Source organism: Arvicola amphibius, chromosome 9, assembly GCF_903992535.2.
Source record: "Arvicola amphibius chromosome 9, mArvAmp1.2, whole genome shotgun sequence".
Taxonomy (NCBI): Eukaryota; Metazoa; Chordata; class Mammalia; order Rodentia; family Cricetidae; genus Arvicola; species Arvicola amphibius.
Genome location: NC_052055.2, coordinates 116,738,900 through 116,760,340, shown reverse-complemented (window position 1 = coordinate 116,760,340; position 21,441 = coordinate 116,738,900). Strand labels below are relative to the sequence as shown.

The 21,441-nt window shown below is 53.2% G+C and overlaps 1 protein-coding gene across 4 annotated transcripts in view; it reads left to right on the top strand.

Moving 5' to 3' along the window:
- The window catches only part of Col18a1 (collagen type XVIII alpha 1 chain), a 60,948-nt gene extending 40,693 nt beyond the window's left edge, over positions 1 to 20,255 (top strand). For 2 of the 4 annotated variants that reach the window (XM_038341170.1, XM_038341172.1), the window contains exons 15-41: positions 81 to 212; positions 744 to 806; positions 1,647 to 1,673; positions 2,826 to 2,861; positions 3,386 to 3,457; positions 3,736 to 3,771; positions 4,031 to 4,120; positions 5,039 to 5,068; positions 5,170 to 5,196; positions 5,508 to 5,570; positions 5,810 to 5,884; positions 6,753 to 6,779; positions 6,971 to 7,024; positions 7,380 to 7,454; positions 8,612 to 8,680; positions 9,079 to 9,121; positions 9,609 to 9,671; positions 12,538 to 12,581; positions 12,914 to 13,042; positions 13,508 to 13,652; positions 13,734 to 13,807; positions 14,068 to 14,196; positions 15,356 to 15,388; positions 16,377 to 16,622; positions 17,204 to 17,401; positions 17,903 to 18,018; positions 19,017 to 20,255. In XM_038341170.1, the coding sequence (XP_038197098.1) occupies positions 81 to 212; positions 744 to 806; positions 1,647 to 1,673; positions 2,826 to 2,861; positions 3,386 to 3,457; positions 3,736 to 3,771; positions 4,031 to 4,120; positions 5,039 to 5,068; positions 5,170 to 5,196; positions 5,508 to 5,570; positions 5,810 to 5,884; positions 6,753 to 6,779; positions 6,971 to 7,024; positions 7,380 to 7,454; positions 8,612 to 8,680; positions 9,079 to 9,121; positions 9,609 to 9,671; positions 12,538 to 12,581; positions 12,914 to 13,042; positions 13,508 to 13,652; positions 13,734 to 13,807; positions 14,068 to 14,196; positions 15,356 to 15,388; positions 16,377 to 16,622; positions 17,204 to 17,401; positions 17,903 to 18,018; positions 19,017 to 19,230 (2,310 nt within the window). In that variant the 3' untranslated portion in view covers positions 19,231 to 20,255. Of the gene's footprint in view, positions 1 to 80; positions 213 to 743; positions 807 to 1,646; positions 1,674 to 2,825; positions 2,862 to 3,385; positions 3,458 to 3,735; positions 3,772 to 4,030; positions 4,121 to 5,038; positions 5,069 to 5,169; positions 5,197 to 5,507; positions 5,571 to 5,809; positions 5,885 to 6,752; positions 6,780 to 6,970; positions 7,025 to 7,379; positions 7,455 to 8,611; positions 8,681 to 9,078; positions 9,122 to 9,608; positions 9,672 to 12,537; positions 12,582 to 12,913; positions 13,043 to 13,507; positions 13,653 to 13,733; positions 13,808 to 14,064; positions 14,197 to 15,355; positions 15,389 to 16,376; positions 16,623 to 17,203; positions 17,402 to 17,902; positions 18,019 to 19,016 lie in introns of all 4 variants that reach the window. The other 2 variants (XM_038341169.1, XM_038341171.1) reach the window with 1 other exon arrangement.
- The last annotated feature ends 1,186 nt before the right edge of the window (positions 20,256 to 21,441 follow it).

The window sequence follows — 21,441 nt, the reverse complement described above, 5'->3', positions numbered from 1 at the left end:
AGGAAGTGCGTGTTCGTTGGGTTGCCTGTAGCTTTGCTGAGGCCCAGAGCCATGGTAACCCTGTCCTTCTGTCTGTGCAGGGGAGCAAAGGAGATCTTGGGCCTGTTGGTATACCTGGAAAGACTGGCATGGCTGGACCCCCTGGGCCAGCTGGACCACCAGGACCTCCAGGCCCCCCGGGGCCACCAGGACCAGGATTTGCCCCTGGATTCGTGAGTCACTGGGGGGCCCCCAGAAAGCCTGGGCCATACAGCTGCCTTCCCTCCAGACAGCTCACAGCCTGAGCAGAACCCCCTAAGCAGGGCCCAGCTCTTGTCACACGTGGGTTTCTCCTATTCCCATCTTTGGGCTCCCATGTCTGATCCCCAGTACCTGAATGGGTTAGCTCAGTTCTGGATTGGCCTCACTGCACTCAAAGCACATGTGTTTAGGCTCAGATGTCACATCGTCTGTGGGTACTGTCCCCAACTCTTCCACGCTGAAAACCTGCCTATGAACACAAGTACAATTTCTCTTGCATATATACAGGCCAAAGCCCTATGACTGAGTAGGATGCGTACCCACCAGGGTTTGAATAACACACACACACACACACACACACACACACACACACACACACACACACTACCCAAGCTCTGTTGGTCATCCACTTCCCTTTCCCCCATCTCCCTTTTCCTGGCCTCAGGGAAGGCTCCTTCTTAATAAGGCTCAGACACTGAGCGTCCCTCTTGTGCTCCCTCCAGGATGATATGGAAGGCTCTGGGATGCCCTTCTGGCCAACAGCCCGAAGCTCCGACGGGCTGCAGGTACTGCCCATGGGCTGGGGTAGGAGGAGGATCCCAGGTCAGTGGTGTCTTTGGGACAGCCTTATATAGGGCAAGGAGCCACCAGAAGCCCGGGGGTGTGAGTCATAGTACCCTCCCACCCTAGAAAGACCTGCTCACAAACAGTTCCTAGGGGTGGGAGTTTGGCGTGGGGTGGTGACAGGTAGATAGGTCTTTCCCTCTCTGATTTCTTCCATGGCTGTAATTTGAAGAATTTGGCCAGAGTAGACTGGAGTTAGTGGGGGCATTTGGGGAAGTCATCCCACATTTCTCTGTTGACCTATGTGCAGTTTGGATTAGGTCAGCAAAGAAGCTGAGGTCCCAGAGTCCCCAAACGGCAGGTACATCAGGGCCCTTGTGTGCAGGCACGCACACTCTACAGCCCTGCCTAGGATACCGCATTTCCCTGAGGAACAGCAGTATGTCCTGGGGGACACCAGGCTGACCTCTAGTCTCTGGGGCCACCACTGGCAGATGCTACCAAGGCAGTAAAGTATCATTATCGTTGCTGTTATTCTTTGTAGCTTTTTCAGTATATAGTTTTATTTTAAAACAATTTCAAACATAGACAGGTTCTAAGGACAACAGAAAGAACTCCCATGTAGCTTTCAACCGGATACTCAGTTAAAGTTCAGTCGTGTCCCCCCCCCCCGCCCCCGTTATAGCTTTTACAATAGAAGGCTCTGCTTAGAGCTCCCTCACGCCAGCCTCGTGCCTCAGTTTTGGTTGTCCCTGGAGTCATGAGGTTTGGAAAGGTCTAATGAATGTGGGATAAAGCAGATCCGGGTCACTCACTAACACTTGTTTCTTTTACTCTGGCAGGGACCTCCGGGGTTGCCAGGACTCAAGGTGAGTGAGGGAGGCCTTTCTTGGAGACCTGCCTAGCAAGTTAATACATTGTGAGCTCAGCATGAAAGTTTGCAAAACACAGCAGGCAGCTTCATGGAAAAATAGTCACATGCCCCTTCCTGTGCACTGAGCATTAGTGGGGTCGTGCCCTATCTTTCCAAGCCCAGGAAATGAGATTCCTGCCTGCACACATCTGAACCATGCTAAAATTTTGAGAAGGAGACCAGAACCTCTCCATGGTTCTCAGCTTTAGGGGCCCGTAGGGTGGTGCCCCCTTCCCCTGGAGGATCTGAGAGTTTTGTTCTCTGCTTCCCACCATCCTTGGGGACACCAGCCCAGACTAGGCCCCGTCCTTGGCCCCCACCTTCCCTTGTGCTCGAGTCAGGCTCCCCAGGGTGGGGGCAAGGGCGGAGAGCAGCAGAATAGTCCCCACCAGGGTGTCCTTACTGCCTGGCTGGCCTCCGCTGTTGCCCTACTTCTGGGATGCTTTTTTGTGACTTACAAAACACTGGATGAACACTTCAAAGGGATGGATTTTTAGATGGGCCCAAATTGGATTTTTTTTTTCTGAGACAGGCTTTCTCTGTGTAGCCCTGGCTATCCTGGATTATGTAGATTAGGCTGGCCTCGAACTCAGAGATCTACCCGCCTCTCCTTTCTAAGTCCTGTGATTAAAAGCAGACTTTTTTTTCTTTAAGGAATCTCTTTAGAGGACTTGTTTCTTTTTTGTCATTGTTGTGTTTTGTTTGCTTTGTTTTGTTTGAGACAGGGTTTCTCTGTAGCCTTGGCTGTCCTGGAACTAGCTCTTGTAGACCAGGCTGGTCTTGAACTCAGCAATCCACCTGCCTCTGCCTCCCAAGTACTGGGATTAAAGGCGTGTGCCACCACTGCTCGGCTAGAGGACTTATTTCTTATAGTGGAGATGGTGGTACTTGCTACCAGCTTCTACAATATCCAGAACTATCCAATCCCCATGATGCTAGGATATATTTTGTACCTTCCACCAGTGTGGGCCCCTGGGTCACCTAGGGTTCTAGAAGGACCCAAGTGCTGGGGCTGGGATATCCTGGGTGATTAACAAAGGAGTATGTAGCTTGGTTTGGCGGTGAGCCAGCTGACACCCCAAGCTCATAGAACTTTTTGTCCACTTAGGGGGATCCTGGAGTGGCAGGGCCACCTGGAACCAAGGTAGGTACTTCACCCAGGGTTGGGTATATTGTCCACTGGGGATGGAGAGGGGCCTGTAAGGACCAGCAAGCATGCCACACAAACCGCATGTGTCGGACACATCTTAGAGGCAGCCTAAGAATAGCAGGCATGGAGTGAGATGCCTGTACAGTCGTGGCTCATTCTTCCTCCCGCCTTGCCCTCATTGTTCCTTATACTTTTGTGTCTTTATAATTTAATGTACCTGATTCAGAGAAAATTACCCAGGTCAAACCTCTGCCTTAGGGCACACCCCCATACACCCACACCAGTTGGGGGAAGTGAGCTTCCTCCCCTCCCCTCCCTACCTCCCTTTTCCTGCCACCATCCTCCCTGTCTTCATATTTCTCATCCCACAGCGAGAGCTATGTCACCCTCCAGGGGCTGAGCCAAGCTAGCAGAAACCTAGGCTACAGTCACATCCATGGTTGCTGTGACCTCCTCTCTGAGAGTCTCTGCTGCCTGGCTGCAGGGCTGACTCTGGCCCTTCCATTTGTCTGTCCCAGGGAGAAGTGGGAGCAGATGGAATCCAGGGCATCCCTGGCCTCCCAGGAAGAGAGGGTGCAGCTGGCCCCCCGGTGAGTGAGAGGCAAAAGGCGTAAAAGAAGCCCCCAGGAAGAGAACTGGCATCTAAAGTGGCCCTTGGGGTGTCCTAGACATCTGTGTCCCCTACCTGCTACACTGTGGCCCCTGGAGCCAACTGCACGGCTGGACAGGGTTTGGGTGCCCATCTCTATTCTCCAAGGTTCAAGGCAACACAGATTTCCCTGTCTGTATTGAAGCCAGGCCCAGGTAGGCTGGTCCCTGAAGGGATTCTGGTTCTGTCTATGATGACCCATTTTCTCTGTCTCTGCAGGGACCAAAAGGAGAGAAAGGGACCCAGGGAGAAAAGGTGAGTGTCTGTAGCCTTAGGTGCGCAGTGAACAGAGTTGAACTGCCTAGGCCTCAGAGTGAGGAATCCCGTCATGCCTCAGCCTCAGGCCCAAGCCACCTGGTCAACCATGAGACCTCAGAGAGTTGAGGAGAGACCCTTAAGTCAGCAGGGGTAGCTCTCAGCTACTGTCAGCAAACCTAGTACCTGGGCTATAGATAGGCTCTGGCGTCCTGGCCAGAGGAACTAGAATGATTACTTCTCTGCGGTTCTCTTCCAGGGAAACCCAGGAAAAGACGGAGTGGGGCTGCCAGGCCTCCCTGGCCCCCCAGGACCCCCAGGGCCTGTGATCTATGTGTCAAATGAGGAGGTAAGTACACCGCGGAATGCGGCAGGGCTCATCCCTCAGTCTAGCGATTGCCCGTAGATGACCTAACTGCCTCATCAGAATGGCGTGAGGAGTGCTGGCTTCTCAAGAGAAGGCCGTGTTGGCTAGAAGCTCTCCCCTTGCCAACGCTTCTTGACCTTCTCGGTTGTAAAGGCTACCACTGCCCTTTCGTGGTGCCTGCAGCAACATAGTCAAGTGGCCTAGCCTCAAAGTCAACGGGTCCCTCCTAGCCCCAATGCAGAACCCGGTGGTCAAGCTGCTGCCTGTGTTCAGTTCTCTTCAGCAAGAAGCCCAAGTCTCTGGTTGTCAGATGCAGGGCCCATGGGAGCAGAGACTGCAGGGGACAGTGCCCTAGACAGAGCTAGAGCTCAGATCCCAGCTACAGTTGTCACCAGTGATCCTTCTGCAGTCCTAGTACCCTCAGTTCTGAGATGGGGACAGTACAGTCGTGGGAGAAAGGCACTGAACGGTCACAGGGCTCTGGGACCAAGGGAAAGCCAAAAGCAACAGCTGGTCCTCTTCATCCAGGGGGCACTGGTATGACAGTGAAGCATTAGAAAAGCCACCAGCAGGTGGGGCTGCTTGCACATGATGGACCAGAGCATATGCCCCAGGCTAAGTGTGTAACAGGACGGGAGAATGATGCCAACCCTGGCCGCTCCATGCTGGGAGGAGGGTCTTTCATGGGAAGGGGACTCCCCAGGAAATGGGTCACTTGTCACCTGGGCACCTGCAGAGAGAACCCAGGCATATTGCTGAAAGCACAGTTTATTTGTTTTTTTCTAAATTCCACTTTGGACGTGCTTTTGTGTGCCTGTGGCTAATGTGATACAGGTGACTTTAAACTCAAATGCAGCTTTCTTTTCCTCTACTTTTTATTTCCTGATGGCATGGGGACAGAGAGCAGTAGTGAGCACGCCAGGACCTGAGGTAAGTGCCATCTTGCTTCCACGGAGGGTTCCGGGGAGCTGGGTTAGAACACCCGTGAGAGCCGTGTGTCCCCAAAACTTACAGTGCCCTTCTTTCCATAGGGCAAGCCAGGGTACGCAGGCTTTCCTGTAAGTAGCTTTGCTTTGGAGCTGCATGCTTGCCCAGCAATGATCTGGCACGGGGAGGTGGGCATGGGCTCTGCTCGGTACACACAGGATGGTAGTATAAGCTTGGGTCATTGTCCTTGAGGACATGATGCTATCAGGAAGATAATGGGGCTGAAGGGTATCGCATGGTGCCCTTGCCATCTATAATTGTGCAGGATGCTGAGGGGCTGCCTTGTAAACAGTGAGCAACCACAGGGACAGAATATGGGGGAACATGGGGTCCAAGGGATATTGGGTCAGGGACCCTCATTTCTATCTGGTCTTCATTGTAGGGACCTGCCGGGCCGAAGGGTGACCTTGGTTCCAAAGGCCAGCAGGGTCTTCCAGGGCCCAAGGTAAGGGGCCGGGGTGCCATGTGCTTCTTTCCTAGGAGCCACAGACCTGCTCCGATGGCTCCTGAGGCAGGCTGGGCCCAGGGGGTACTGGGACATGCCATCTCTATTACCTTAACTCAGAAGGCTCTGGTCACAACCTTCCCACGTAGGCCAGGACCCCCTTACTCTGTTTCCATCTTGAGGGTATCTGAGGCCTTATGGCTGAGCTCTGACCTGTGCTTCCTGTCCTGCCATTTCAGGGTGAGAAAGGCGAGCCAGGTGCTATCTTTGGCCCTGATGGCCGAGCCCTGGGCCCTGCCCAGAAAGGAGCCAAGGTGAGAATGGGGTTGGGGTTCCCCGACATTGTGAAGACAGCACGAATGGGGGTGTCCTGACAGAGAGGCAGGATCACAACACACTCAAACCTTTCCTGAATAGGTTTCCCAAGCTTCCCAATAGCCTAATTCTGTTCCCCTCCCTTTGCCTCTTGCAACCATCCTGGGTTTGCCCTCACAACCCCAAACCTGCCAATGGCTTGTATTGTCCCCTTGCTACTGTTGCCTGAGCTCACCTATAGGAAGGTTAGTGATATAGGCTATGGCCCAGTGTGCTCATTCTTCCGCCTGGCCTTTGCCTATGGGAGATGAAGGAGCCCAAGGCCTTGTGGGGCCACCCCATGAGTACGCAACCATCTACCCTGTATAACTGAGGTATCTAGACCTCCTCTTTCCTGTGGTCCTGAGCTTGCAGCAACCTGAGCCTTTGCCCAGCTGGCCAGGACTTGCTCCTCAGACCGTTTTAAGCTTCCACCCCAATCAGGCCTTCCAAGTACCAGGGGAAGGGCCTTGGGAAGCCTTGGTGGCTATGAGGAATGGATCCTCGTTGGCATACAGTATTGTCAGGGAGTGAGCTGATGATTCCTCAGGCCCAGAGAACCCTCTGCTCACAGAGGCTCTGTAGCTGAATAAGACCCGGGTGACCTTAGCTCAACATTGTCCAAGTTGGATCCCACGCTCACAGAGCCAGGGTGCAACCATCTGTGTCTCAGACCAGACCTGGTCCCAATGCTGGGTTCTGTCCTGTCCTGGCATAGCCAGCAGCCTTGGCTGCCAGTCTAGCACATCCACATGGGTACAGGGACTCCAGAAGGCAGTGGGCAGGGCTAGCCACAGCTCCCTGACGCACCTCTGATTCTTTATTCAGGGAGAACCAGGCTTCCGAGGACCCCCGGTGAGTGACGCCCTTTTGTTTACACTGGGTTTGTGGCATCAACTGCCACATTGAAAACATGGGGTGGGGGTTGGTTGCCTGGATGACAACCGGCAGTTCCTCAGAGATGGCAACCCTGGCTCTTTCCTGGGATGGCCCCTCTCTCTTCTCTAGGGCCTCACCCATCCTCCAACTAATCATTCTCTCTGTAGGGTCCGTATGGGCGACCTGGGCACAAGGGTGAAATCGGCTTCCCTGGACGGCCGGTGAGGATTTGGTGGCCTACAAGTTGGACATAGTGGGTGGAGAGAGAGAGAACCTGGGGCCTGCAGAGGGCTAGGCCCTGGAGAAAGTGGACAGCTGCCCTTCTGTCCTCCCCTTGGGTACAGCAATCATATCTACATGGCCAGTGCCTTAATACTTATCTGGGCTAAGAGTACACCTCATCTGGCACCCCATAGAAGGCCCTGGGCAAAAGGGGGCTCTGACCTGGGGCCTTCTGGTCAGTCTCCTGCCTCCTCTAGCTTCTTGGCAAAAGTGTGAAGGCTTGACCCTTGGAAGGATGGAGCTATGTGCGGGCTATCCAATGCCCAACAAGCCTTATTACTCTATTCTGCTCAGGGTCGTCCCGGAACAAATGGATTAAAGGGAGAGAAAGGAGAGCCTGGAGATGCCAGCCTTGGGTTCAGCATGAGGGTAAGTGTCCTGTAATGGCAAATGGGTGGCTTGGAACACCAGGGAACAAGAAGGGCTAGGTCAGGCCTCGCAGGTCATCCAGCAGGCTGTCTGAGATGGCTGGTGATGTAGCTAGATATGTCTGACCTGACTACACTTGCATAAATACTCATATGTGTTTGTGGGCACACTCACAACTACACACACATATCTGCATGTTCCTATACCCAGAGAGAGAAACATGGGGTCTTAGGGCATACCTTCTCTGGATCCACCAGCACAGGTTTGTGTCTTTTAAAACATCTGCTGCCTTAGACTTAAGGGATTTTGTCTCATGGCATCTCCTGCCTTTCTACTGGAGGCAGCCACTCAGAGACTCAGGGGCTCCCTCCCCCCAGCATGGCTGTGTCCAGCTCTGACTCCCACCTCCCACCTGCTTTACCCAGAACAGAGATAGGAATGGGAATCCAGATATGAATACTTCAGAGAGTTCACATTTGTGATGATCATTGCTGCTGCTGGTTTCTTGCCAGCCACTTCCCCTGTGTACTAGCGCCTACTAACCCCATGCAAAATCAAGAGTAAACTGCAGCGTTTGCAAAGCTGCAGGACCGGCAGTCACGGGCCAGTCACATCCATCCCAGTGGAAAAGATTGGCTCTTGGATTTCATCCTCAGCTAGGATTTTTGAAATCAAGTTAAATACTGTTTACCCTGCGGGAGTGTATCCCTTAGTCCGAGGCACCAGCAAATACACAGATGCTCACAGCCCTCCCCCTCCCCTGTGGAGCTGTCCTGGGGAAGGTGGGCCATGCAAGGTCCCTGGTCATGCCTATTCCTTACGTGGGTCCTCTAGAGGCCTTTTGCAGAAGCAGTGTATAACCGTCAGAGCATGGGCCAGGCTGTCCCTTTCATTCAAGTCATAGCCGTCTTGAGGGACTTAGCTGCTCCTGAGTGATCTCAGGAGAAGTACAGAAGCCCTGGGCCCGAAACAGATAGGCCCAGCTGGCAGGCACATGGACAAGTCAGCAATTCAGTCTTGATTTTTACATGATCAAATGTATTCAGCTTTCTGATCTGACCGCTTCTCAGAAGAATTTCAGCCCGTGTCTGCTGCCCTAGTCTACACTGATGGTTATCTGGGACCTTGACTAACCAGAACCTTCTGTCCCTCCACAGGGATTGCCTGGCCCCCCTGGACCTCCAGGCCCCCCAGGTCCTCCGGGAATGCCCATCTATGACAGCAATGTAAGTGGCCACAGCTTCATTCTCTGGAGGCTTCTCTCCCATTGCTGCCTCTGGAATCTTCTCTGGGTATCTCTGGAATGGGTCTGTTGGGTAGGCTGCACCTGGGGGTAGTGGACAAGCAGTGAGTCCCCACACGAGTAACTCTGCGGCTTGGAGACAGCCTCAAACCCAGCCTTAACAAGGGGGAGAGGTGACCTATGAGGGAAGGTCACTGTGACAAGGACTCTGGACATAGACCCTGCCCCTGTTCAGAGCGCCTATGGAAAGGGTTCTTGTTTGGTTCTGGAGAGGGGCCCTGGAATTTCTTGCCTTGGGAACCCTGGTAGTCTTACTTTCTAGAGCACTGTCCTTCAGCACCCCCTCCCCACCCCCTTACCCTCCCTACTTATTCTTTGTAGGCATTTGTGGAGTCTGGCCGACCTGGACTACCAGGACAGCAAGGTGAGGGCACTGGGGATCACAGTGCATGCGGAAGTCTGGGGCTCCAGTAGGAAGATGGCAATGGGATAGTAACCTCAAACTGATTAGGAAAAAATGGAGCTGTGGGACTTGACTCTCTGCTAACTCTGGGTATCCAGTTCCCGAGTCACCTCCTCAAGCCTACCCTACTCCTGATATCACACACCTGGCATAGCTGTCCAGGGAGTTTAACTAGAGGCTCTGGTGCCGGGCATGACCATCCAAGATTTCTCAGAGTCGGTGCAGGGACAACCCCAGCCGTCTATCAGTAGGGACGTAGAGCAATGGCTCTCCCCAACACACACATTTGCTCCTCATGAGCTCTGAATCTATGTCCCCAACCCCCACATCCTTCCACAGCCTTTCTGGTCTAGCCTCAGCCTATGTACACAATAGCCAGGACTGGGGACATTAGTGGGAGGGGCCTTGTCCAGACTTTCCCTGATAGCCTTGGGGTCTCTTTCCCCAGGTGTGCAGGGGCCTTCAGGACCAAAGGGTGACAAAGGAGAGGTGGGCCCACCTGGGCCTCCAGGTGAGCATACTTTGCATGTTCCAGTCTGAGGGTTGTTGGGTACAGCCAGCCCCAGGGTGGGGCAGTAGAACCGGGGGGTGCTGGATACCTGTTACACCATGGTTGCTGCCCAACGCTCTGGAGGGGCAAAGCACATGCTTTCTCTAAGTTCACTAAGTCCTGAAAAGACCTGGATCTAGGGACCAGTCTCCACCAAAACCATCTGGGAAAGCAGGATTAAAGTTGAGACGCTTCCTGTGAGATGGAGGGAGGACCAGCCGGGAAGAGAGCTGAGGCCACTCCCCTTGAACCACAAAAGCATTAGCACTCATGTGCTAGTGGGATCCATGCTCAATACCGGCCCAATTCTCCCCATCAGTATCACTCAGAGTGTGTGGTGTGGTAAAGAAGACACAGGCACTGGAACCAAGACCGAACCAGAGATGGAGAGACTAGATCCCAGGCCTCCTGGGAAGTGGTCACCAGGCTGGGACCAAGACTTAGAGTGTACCATGCCCCAAAGCTAAAAGGAAAGAGAATTGTCTCAGAGAGCAGAGGGCTCTCTGGGTAAATCCTGGGACACAAGAGTTCAGAGATCTGGGGGACATGATTTCCCCCGAGGACAGCAAGGGTCAGCTGGGAGAGGCCATCTCAGCACCTCACCAGTAGAAGCACAGATTGAGAGATGAAGTCCACAGAGGGAGGACACAGCAATGGTCTGGTGTGCTTGTCACTGGAGAACCAAAGAGAGACAGCAGTTGAGGGCAAAATGGCCCAGAGTTTCGAGACTGAGAAAAGATTTGCAGTGTTTCTCACAGTGAAAAGACGCACAAGAAGACCGGCAGAGGTGAGGAAAGCCAGAAGACCCTGCGTGTTTCAGAACATCAGAGGGAGGCTCACGCCGCAGAATTCCACAGCCCAGGAGCATGACTGCACCAAGAGGTTGGCCTAAGCAGCAAGCAGCCTGATGTGCAGCGTAAGGCTCCTGGGAGAGACAGAAGCGGTGCCCAGAAAGCGGGAGGCAGGCAGCAGCTGACCAACACAGCAGGCAGAGGACAGGCTGCGTGGCCACAGGCCCAGACTCTCTGGAGCAGTCTCTCTGATGTTTAGCTGAAGTCAAGGGTACAGATGAACTTGAAAGAAAGCCAAAAACAGAAGAATGTGCCCGATGAACGGATAAATGATACAAAAACACAGAGCAAAGCTTGGTGCAAATCCAGACAAAGAGGGAAAAGGAGCCCAGAGCAGAGGCATGTAGAAAACAGCGGGCAAAATAGATCTGAACCCGCAGGTTTTTAGCAGCTGAACATGGGCGCTTCTGTTGGTAGTCGGATGGGAGTGGACTGACTCCCCAGAGAGACACAGAGAGACCTCTCCCTTAGGACAAGGGCAAGCTAGAGAGGATCAGGATAGAGGGAATTGTCCCAGGAGAAGGGAGCGAGCAATGGTTGGCCAAGTGTGCGTGTGTGACTGAGTGGATCTTAGGAAATAAGGCTAGACTTTAAGAAGATCTCATCTTGATCCAAGTCCATCTGCCAGAATAATCTGGTAACTGAACTCATGTGCCTACGATAGCAGGACCTCGGGATAGAGAAGACAAGGAAGAAAAACATGCCGTCATTGGAAAAATTTAACCTGGAGTTGGAAGGGCTCAGCAGCCACCAATGCTTGACTACATCATCTCTGGCCATATGCCAGTCACAGGGACTAGTCCCTGCAAGCAGAAGTGTGTTCTGCAGGTTTAGAGTAGTCTCGAGAATCTAGTACAAGCCCATGGTGAGGGAGCACCTGCATTGGAGGACTGCTCCAGGCATCTTGCATGTCAAAGGAAGCAAAAGACCCCAAGGCAGCCTGGGGTGATAATGCTGGCAAAACGTCTCTCAGCTGAATAGCTGGGTCCTCTAAGTCTCCCATGGGCTGGGTCAGTGGGACTCCTTGCTCGTAGGTCATGGGGTCCCATAGACTATGGCCCAGTTCTATATAGGTCCTAGGACAGGTACTGAGGCTTGGGTCCTCCTAGTGGCTACCATCACCTCCAATCCCAGGTGACACACCTGTAAGATGGCTGGGCAGGGGGTGGGCATGGAATCACTGTTCTTGACCATCTCGTGTAGCAGCAAAGGGCCTCCAAGATAGAGACTCCGAGGACATCATCCTTGCAGGGGGACAGAAACAGAAAAACCTGACCCTAGGTTGCTACCCCTGAAAAAAGGGGTTAACCCCTCTTCACAAAATACAGCCTTAAATGGAATGTTACTGTGCCTCCAGGCTGAGGTCCTCGGAAGCAAATATCACATTTGATGAAAACAGGAAGGCATTTTAGAGACAGAAATAAATAAAGTCATGTTTTATTTATGTATAAAATAACAGAGATCAAAGAAAAGTAAAGAAAAAATCCAAAGATGAAGTTAATTCTTTGAAGATGCCGAAACATCTCCCCACCCCTGTAAACTCAGAGACAACAGGGTATGGCTTAGAGGAGGGACCCTGGGCCTTGCTGACTCTATGCCTGCAGAAACAGGACCAGGCCTCTTGAAGCAAGGGGCCTAGGGAAAGAAGAAGCCAGTTTACACAGGACCAAGTCTCCAGTGTACACAGCCCTGAGGATTTGTGGGGTGACAGAAGGAATGACTGCGTCTCTCCAGGCCACCGGACAGACAGCCATTAGAAAAGCCAATGGCTGGTCATAAACATTTACAGGTGTAATTCTGCAGAAACACCACGACAAAAAAAAAAAAAAAAAATCCATTAACCAGGAGTAATTTAAGAAGATGTGTGGTCCTTACACAAATCCATGAGGGCAGGTAGGGCGGGGGGAGGGGAGTACAAACTGTAGAGTCGATAGCGTCATCTCGGTTCGCTTCCAACCTCCCTTTCTACCCTGCAGGGCAGTTCCCCATCGACTTCTTCCACCTGGGAGCGGAAATGAAGGTGGGTGAGATCGCTGGTCAAGTTGAGGGAAAGTGGATGCCGTGATGGGGTGGCTGGTGTCCAGGCAGGTGCCTCTGTCCCTGGTGACAAGAGTGTACTGACATTCAGCCAAGCCGCTTTTCTTTCTTCTGGTTCCATGAGGAACGCTGGCCTTGCGGTAGTGTCCTTCCCTCTGGACACTCATTGTCCCAGGCTGGTGGGGGTGGGGTCGAGACAGCAGGAGGTGGGAGCCGAGCTGGATCTGGAAGGGGACCAAGGAGGTGCCCATGACTCATGGGGCCAGTACCAGCCTGTCAACCCCACCTGGCTCAGATAACTATTTCCACCTTTAGGGTGACAAGGGAGACCGAGGGGACACTGGACAGAAAGGAGAGCGGGGAGAACCTGGGGCTGCTGGTGGTGGATTCTTCAGCTCAAGTGTGCCTGGACCACCTGGTCCGCCTGGCTACCCTGGCATTCCGGTAAGCCTGAACCCCAGGCCTCCTGCAGGCACCCACATATCATGCCTGGCTGTGTGCCCTGAAAGACTCAGACCAAACCTTGCAAACTCAGCTGCCTAAGACCCCACATCTATTGGCTCCTCTGGGCACGAAGCTGGGTGGGCACATGGATCCTGGTGGCCTCATTTGTTCCTCGTGGCCACTCTTCCTACTGTCACCTGTCTGCTACTGTCCCTGGCTTTGAGCAGCATTGAGCAGACTCCAAGGGTGTACCATCACAGTTGTCATGAGGGCTGAAGGGAACAAGAACACTGGGAGGCCTTGGGGATGGTTTTGTCCTGGGACCACATCCCCAGCAAAAGGAGCCCCCATGGTAGGCAGGGCTGTACTAGTAGTCTTAAAGGTTCCACCTCTGCGGCTATGAGCAAATACAGTCCCAACCTGGGGCATGTGGGATATAGTGGAAGGTTTTCTTGTTGTTCCTAGGGTCCAAAGGGAGAGAGCATTCGCGGTCCACCTGGCCCTCCTGGCCCTCAGGGACCTCCTGGTATTGGCTATGAGGGGCGTCAGGGACCCCCAGGACCGCCAGGACCGCCAGGACCTCCCTCGTTCCCTGGTCCTCATAGGCAGAGTAAGTAGGAGATGGGAGTGGGCCTGGGTCCCTGAGGGCTACCCATGGGGCCAGGAGTTCCCAGCTTTATTTTTCTTGTAGCTGTCAGTGTTCCTGGTCCTCCAGGCCCTCCTGGCCCTCCGGGTCCCCCAGGAGCCATGGGTGCCTCCGCTGGGGTAAGTGTTCAGTTGGCCAAGGTCTGAGGATCTGGATTAGGACTTGGGAGGTGGGTGGCATCTTGGGAAGTCCTCCCCATCAGTCAACTGGGTGCAGAGACCAGTGTCTGGGATCATGGGGTCCCCAAGGTATCCACTTCTACAGCCTCTACTCCTCCTTCTTGGGGAAGTAGCCCAAGACAAAGGTCTCCCAAACCCTGGGAGCTTTGGGTGCTCGGGATAGTAGGTCCGACATTGGGCTTGGGTTGGGGTTCCAGCAGGTGAGGATCTGGGCCACATACCAGACCATGCTGGACAAGGTACGCGAGGTGCCGGAGGGTTGGCTCATCTTCGTGGCTGAGAGGGAAGAGCTCTTCGTACGTGTTAGAAATGGCTTCCGGAAGGTGCTGGTGAGTTCTCAGGGACTATCCCCCCAACAGTCACAAGAAGGATGGAAGGTTTTCTTAACTTTAAAGAATAGTAAACAGGTTCCTCTGCACTTTGGGGGTTAGCAGTAAATGAATGTTTATTAGTTACTTTTATCATTGCTGAGACCAAATTCCCAGCAAGAAGTATCTTAAGGGAGGACAGGTCACTTTGGCTCATGGTTTGAGGTATGGTCCTTGGCAGTGACGAAGGCGCAGTGGCAGGGATGTGTCAGACAACTGGTCAGATGGCTTCTGTCGTCAGGCAGCAAGCAGATAGGAAGTGGGGCTATGACCTACTTCCTCCAGTGAGTCTCTACCTCCTAAAGGTTCCACAGTCTTCCCAAACAGCACTGCCAACTGGGGACCAAATGTTCAACATAACCCTGGGTTAGGTCGGGGGCAGAGGGGGGGTAGAGTTCACATTCCACCCACAGCAGCGTAACATGAGGTAGGGTCCTAACTCTAGAGCCCAGGTGGCTCATGACCAAGGTCCTTAGCTGTCCTCTACAGGGCATGCAATGCGACAGAGCATCAGGGCTCGTCTTGCCATGGTAGCCTCAAGATGCATGGAAGCTACATATGCTCTGGATCCCAGCACTGTGTTATGTAAGCACCACTGTGGGGCCGGCCAGATGGCTCAGTGGGCATAGACACATGCCACACAGACCTGTCAACCTGAGTTTGATTTCAGAATCCACAAAAGGTGAAAGGAGAGAACCAGTTCTACAGAGCTGTCCTCTGACCTCCACATGCACATCATGGCATGCACACATGTATATTATGCGTAGACACATACAATAATAAACACCACTGTGATGAACATCCTTAGTACTGGTGGGATGCCTCAAAATGCATGATGGCTGCTGGGTGCCAGCTTTTGGATTCTGCGTCTATGGGCCTGGCAGGCCTGTCCTTCAGTGCCTTCCTGACTACCAGCCCTTTTGTCTGGCCTGGGAGAGTCTTTGGCGTCAGCAGTAGGTCTAACCAGTGCCCACTGTTCACTTAGTGCCAACCAGTGAGGTATAGTCACATCCCTCTTTCTACAGGCCTCTTCCAGAGGGAGGGGCCGTGGGAAGAGGGGGACAGATGAGAGGCTCTAGCCCTGAAGCCTGCTGTAGTAACCCCCACTGTTGCCTTTCAGCTGGAGGCCCGGACAGCTCTCCCACATGGGACGGTGAGGAACCTTTTCTCTCTGTATGGCTGTTAGCATGGGTAGCAGAGCTCGGAAAGGTCACATGGTTCCTTGAAGTCCAGGAGCCAAATGCATGTGGCTGGAGGTTTGTGATCATTCTGTACAGTGCGAAGGACAATCTATGGTAGCTTTAGTTTTCAGCTTGGAATGAATGGATTTATAAAGTATACAACAAACGGAAGTAAAAGAATAAATAACAGAGTATAGATAGATAAATAAAGCATTTTCCAATTGGGTACTCAAAACATTTGGCAGAAATTGATGAGCCTGCTGGAGTTCCCAAGAGAGTTCTGGGGAGGTGACGTCACCAGGCTGGACATTCACAGCAGCCAGCAGAAACTGACTGGGGAAGTTGGGGTATCAGCTGGAACTCCTGACTGAGCTTTCTCCCCATGGCTGAGCTTACTGCTGAGCTTCCCACAGCTGACCGGCAGGCGCATTTATGCCGTGGGACAAACAATGGTCACCTTGGTTGGAAATGGCTCGCCTTCTAGCTGTCCTCGGGGGCACCGTGTTTTACTCTTGGGCTGTTCTGTTCCTCTCTTCCCTCCATGCCACACAGTCAGTGGGGCCATCTCCAGTTGAGGGACCTTGGAGGGTACTTTGAGACAAATATGCTTGGGTGTGAAATGGGGAAGAGGGGGCAACTTCACTTCCAGAGCCAGCTTCTCAGTGAGTTCAAACATGTGACGATTGACTAATACTAATAATGTAGGGTCTTAGCCTGAGCAGTAGCCAGGAACCCCAAGGAGGCTGTGATGAGTGACGACTGTCTTCCAAGCACAGGGAGGACTGGGGACCTGCACAGAGGGCAGTGCCACCCACTCAAGTATCTCGGGCTGGCTCAGGGTCCAGCTCCCTTCCCATCACCTTGGGCCCAGCCCTGTCCTACCCAAGAGCATAGAACAGACACGGGAAGGGATCGTACCAGGTGAGGAGGTACCCCAGGCACTGTGCACTTCCTTCTCAGGGCAATGAGGTAGCGGCTCTGCCCCCACTGGTGCAGCGTCATGAGGGCAGCCCGTATACCCGGCGGGAGCACTCCTATTCTACCGCTCGGCCCTGGCGGGCAGATGACATCCTAGTCAACTCACCACGTCTGCCGGATCCACAGCCTTACCCTGGAGTTCCACACCACCACAGTGCCTATGTGCACCAGCCGCCAGCCCGCCCCACAAGCTCACCTGCTCACACGCACCAGGACTTCCAGCCAGTGGTGAGTGTCCAAGGTTGAGGGGCATGTGTTCATCTAGCCCTAGTCCTGGCGGGATGGAGCGAATTCCCCCAGAGCTGCCAGAGGAAATACTGTGGACCGTGATCTATGGGTGAGCTTCTGACTAATGTGGGCTACGCATCTCTTAGGCCAGGGACTTGCCTTCCCTCTGGTGCCTTATTGACTGTCCATGAGATCAAACACCTAGGAGGCAGTCCCTGCTAGTCCTTAATATGGCAGAGGAGAGAACACTGGATCATGTGTGTGCTGTGCCTCTGCCCTAGAGGATGCTGGGACAACCAGGGATGGGCAGCTGCTCCAGTCCCAGCAGGCTGAACTGGTCCCTGTCACAGCTCATAGCTATTAACGGCTCTCTTAGGGAGCTGCTGGAACCACAGTGCCTCAGGCATCCTTTGATATCTTGGACTGAAAGGGGCCAGATAGGGCTGCTTGAAGGCTCTCACTGAAGTTACTGCTGTCTTGCACACTCAGTGGAGTCTGCCTGTGTGCACTGTGCAGCCTAGAGGCTAGAAGATTACATGTGACATTGCTTATGATGTAATCCTACGTGACCTTTCCTGCAGCTCCACCTGGTGGCACTGAACAGCCCGCTGTCAGGCGGCATGCGTGGCATCCGTGGGGCCGATTTCCAGTGCTTCCAGCAGGCCCGAGCCGTGGGGCTGGCTGGCACCTTCCGTGCCTTCTTGTCCTCTAGGCTGCAGGACCTCTACAGTATTGTGCGCCGTGCTGACCGGGGGACTGTGCCTATCGTCAACCTGAAGGTGGGTGGAGTCTGTTCTGAGAAGCCCATAGCATGTCCCCAGATGTATCCATGCCTTATCCTTAGGTGTGAAATCATAGCGGGATCTCAAAATGCCCCCAACAGTCCCCACAAAGCTCCTCTTACTCCCGCACTTCCCAGGGCCCTGGTTCTTGTCCTATGGATATTTCTAGTGGTTCCTATGCTACTGACCACATAACTCAACTAGCCTGGCCCCTTGCCAGAGGACCTATCGTGTGGCTTTATTCCTGGGTCTTTATGATAAAAAGAGCTGGGATTCTTGATGTTCTTATAGCAGTATTTCCCAGAACCAGTGATGTGGACTGAGAGATCCCAGTGTCTCAGGCTCGGGAGGGCACCTACGGGTCTCACCCACTGTGATGGGGTGTACCTTTGGAGAAGGTCCTCTGCCTCAATGTGTTCCTTGGTCTCTTGTGATCTCCCTAATACTCATTCCTCTGGCCTGATGTAACAGTGACGGAAGTCTGTTTGTCTCCTGTAGGATGAGGTGCTATCTGCCAGCTGGGACACCCTGTTTTCTGGCTCCCAGGGACAACTGCAGCCTGGGGCTCGCATCTTTTCTTTTGATGGCAGAGATGTCCTGAGACACCCAACCTGGTAGGTTTCCCAGCGTTAGATGGAGGGTATCAAGACCTCTATCTCTAGACTGACACAGTCTATACAGAAAATCACAGGGCTGGAGAGATGGCTCAGTGGGTTAGAGCACTGGCTATTCTTCCAGAGGACCTGTGTTCAATTCCCAGCACCCATATGGCACCTTATAACTGTCTGTAACTCCAGTTCTAAGGGATCCCATACCCTCACACAGACATCCATGCAGTAAAAACACCAATGCACGTAAAATAAATAAATAAACCTTAAAAAAAAAAGTCACAGACCCTTAGAAGACTGTGAGACTGGCTGGCCACAGTATGTTCAAACACTAGCCCGTCAGCACCCTCAAAGCCATGGCAGGCATGTTTGTTCATCACCTGTGACTACTTAATTAACTCTACTGCTCAGCCATGTAAATGTCATGGAAATTATGGATTCTGCAAGGGCTCCCGTGCCCATAGCCCTTGGTCACAGAATGCACCGAAAATGCTGACAAACGGCTGGGCTATCTTCAGAATGGCGTCCTACCCAGGGTCTCTACACCTGGCAGCTCAGACACCTGTTCCAATGACCGTGCTCTCTGAAGGGTGGCTTGGGGAGCTAGACAAAAGTCCCTAGGTGGCAGTTGAGTCCTGACCATCTGCTTTCCCCACTCATGAGGGCCCTCCTGGCCCCTACGTGAGCTGTGGGCAGAGCTGAGTGGCTAAGCCCTGGCAGCAGGGTTCACTCCTAGCATTTATCAAACAAGAGTTTCAGAAGCCAGGTCTTGTCGGTGGGTTAAAGGCTAGCCCAGAGGTTCCCTGGCTCAGGCTACACCCCAACACCCTCTTCCTCTGCAAGAGTACACATCTGGGAGGTGACCTAAGTCCTTAAGGGGCCCTTCACTGTCCAGTCGTCCCGCTGCCCCCAAATATAGCGGCTGGCCTCCCACCTTCTTTGCCCCAGAGGGCAGACCTGGAAGGACAGGCCTGCAGGTTGCTGACAGTCTCTATGCCTTGCAGGCCTCAGAAGAGTATATGGCACGGCTCAGACCCCAGTGGGCGCAGGCTGATGGAGAATTACTGTGAGGCATGGCGGACCGAGGCCGGCGAAGCTACAGGTCAGGCCTCCTCCCTGCTGTCGGGCAGGCTGCTGGAACAGAGAGCTGCGAGCTGCCACAACGCCTACATCGTCCTGTGCATCGAGAATAGTTTCATGACCTCCTTCTCCAAGTAGGGCCTCTGCCAGCTAGAATGGTGGACAGGGAGGCCCAAGGATGGACACAGTGCAGGGAGCATCTGGTCAGCGCCCAGGGCCTGGCTGGAATACGATCCTGTATAGTTCACACTTTATGTAATCCTCGAGAAATAAAAGGAAGCCAAAGAGTATATTTTTTTAAACATTTAAAATAGACTTCCTGCTCTTCCTATCCCACTTGAACTGGCCAGGCTGGTGTCATAGACCTTCCTCCATGCTTGCTGGAGCTCTATGGCGAAGTCAGGCCATAGCTGGGTGTTAGCAGGGGGCTGCCCTAGGGTTGCCACCCAAAACCTGCTGACTTTCTCTAACCTGGCATCTTTCCATGCACAGAGCCTTTAAAAGGCAGTCCCATGTGCGTGCTGGGGACAGACCCAGGGACAGCGCAGGGCAGCTGGGACTTTCCTCTTAGCACCCAGTGACTGCCAACAGTACAGGCAGGCACCTGCTCACCCAGGTGCTAACGATTGGTGGGAACCACCTCTCCTGCTTCCCCCTCTCTCCAGTAACAACACTCCCCGCCAGAGCAGGTTTCCAAGCTTAGTACTCACTGTGACAACCGGATCTGAACCCTGTCCCCTGTCACTGTGCACAGAGGCCAGGAGTGTGGTCAGGCTTAGCCCGCGTACTCATTTTGCTGGGGGCCAGACGTGACATGGGGCCCACCCTCAGGCTTGTCTCTCAGACTGGCCTCCCTGGTGACCCATGAGATCCCATCCAGAGTGAAACCCAAGCCCAACCAAGGCCAAGAGCCAGGTTCTGAGAGCACCCTGTCCTTGCTCACCGGCCCGAGGTCCACGAATCTTGCAGCAGCTGCACAAAACACCTCTCTGACAGAGGGACATGCATGCTCAGGGCCACAAGTGGCCAATCAGAGCCACTATGCCTGCCTCAGGCTCTGCTGTTCAAGGATGGGGGCAAATCCAGTGGGGCTAGTTCTGTGACTCTGTGTGATATGAAGCCATTTCAAAGAGGTACCAAATAAAAGTGACCTTTTATACAGACACTTGGTTTATAGCTGCCTTCCCTGTTATGAAAAGGACAAATCATCCAAAATGAGACCTGGGAGCCTCTGAGGCCCACAGAGGGAGTACAGGTGAGTGTGGATAAAGTCATGTGTCTAAGGATATGGGCCTCTACAGACAAACATGCATGTGTACATGTGGTGGCATATGTGGTCAGGTGTGTATTTGTACAGGTTTGGATGGGTAGGGTATACAGAGACTAGGCACATTTATACACAAATGTACATGGCTGTCACAAGGGTGCATAGGCATACAATGGCAGGCATAAATGTGTGTGTTGTGTATGTATGTGGTGCATGGTATGCCTAGTTACACAGATGTCTGTGTGCACATGTGTACAAAGGCATATGCAAGTGTGTATGTACAAGGTGTGCAGGCATACACAGGTATACAACGTATTGCACAGATGTGTACAAATGCGGTCAGTACCCACCACCTGGTATCCAGCAATGCACATAAGGTGACTTTAAAATCATGTCGAGGAGGCTAGAGAGATGGTTCAGCAATTAAGAGTACTTGCTGGTCTTGCAGGGGATCAGCGTTCAGCTCCCAGTACCCCCCATGGCAGCTTAAATCCCATCCATCCATCCATAACCCCAGTTCCAGGCAATCTGACACCCATTTCTGTCCTCCATAGGCACCTGGCACATATGTAACACACACACACACACACACACACACACACACACGTGCATGCACAAGAAAACACTCACATGAATAAAATAAAAATAAATCTCCAAATTTTGCAGAGATCTGTTCACTGGGCCCAAGACCCACCTCTTGTATTCACTATTTCGTCCTGAGGCTGACTCTTAAGAGACTGTGCTTACCAAACAGAGAAGGCCATGTCCAAAGCCTCCAGCCAAGTGGAGAACAGCTGGTGCTGATAGAATGGCCCAGGATAAGAGAGGTAACCGTCCTCAGCCAGTATGGGTTACCAGGTGAGGGCTAAAGAGCTGCAGCCCAGGGTGGGCAGGTGCTGCGGGGGAGGACTTTGGCTGAGAGAGGCTCATCTTGCTGCCCCGGGGTGAACGGGCATAGCAGGGGTGGCCACACATTATTTCTGCCTGTGGCAAAGGACAAGCCTTGTGTCCATCAGTCGTGTCCTACAAGATCCCCAAGCCCAGAAGGGATGGAACTAGCCCTCCCCAGTAAGGCTCTCAGG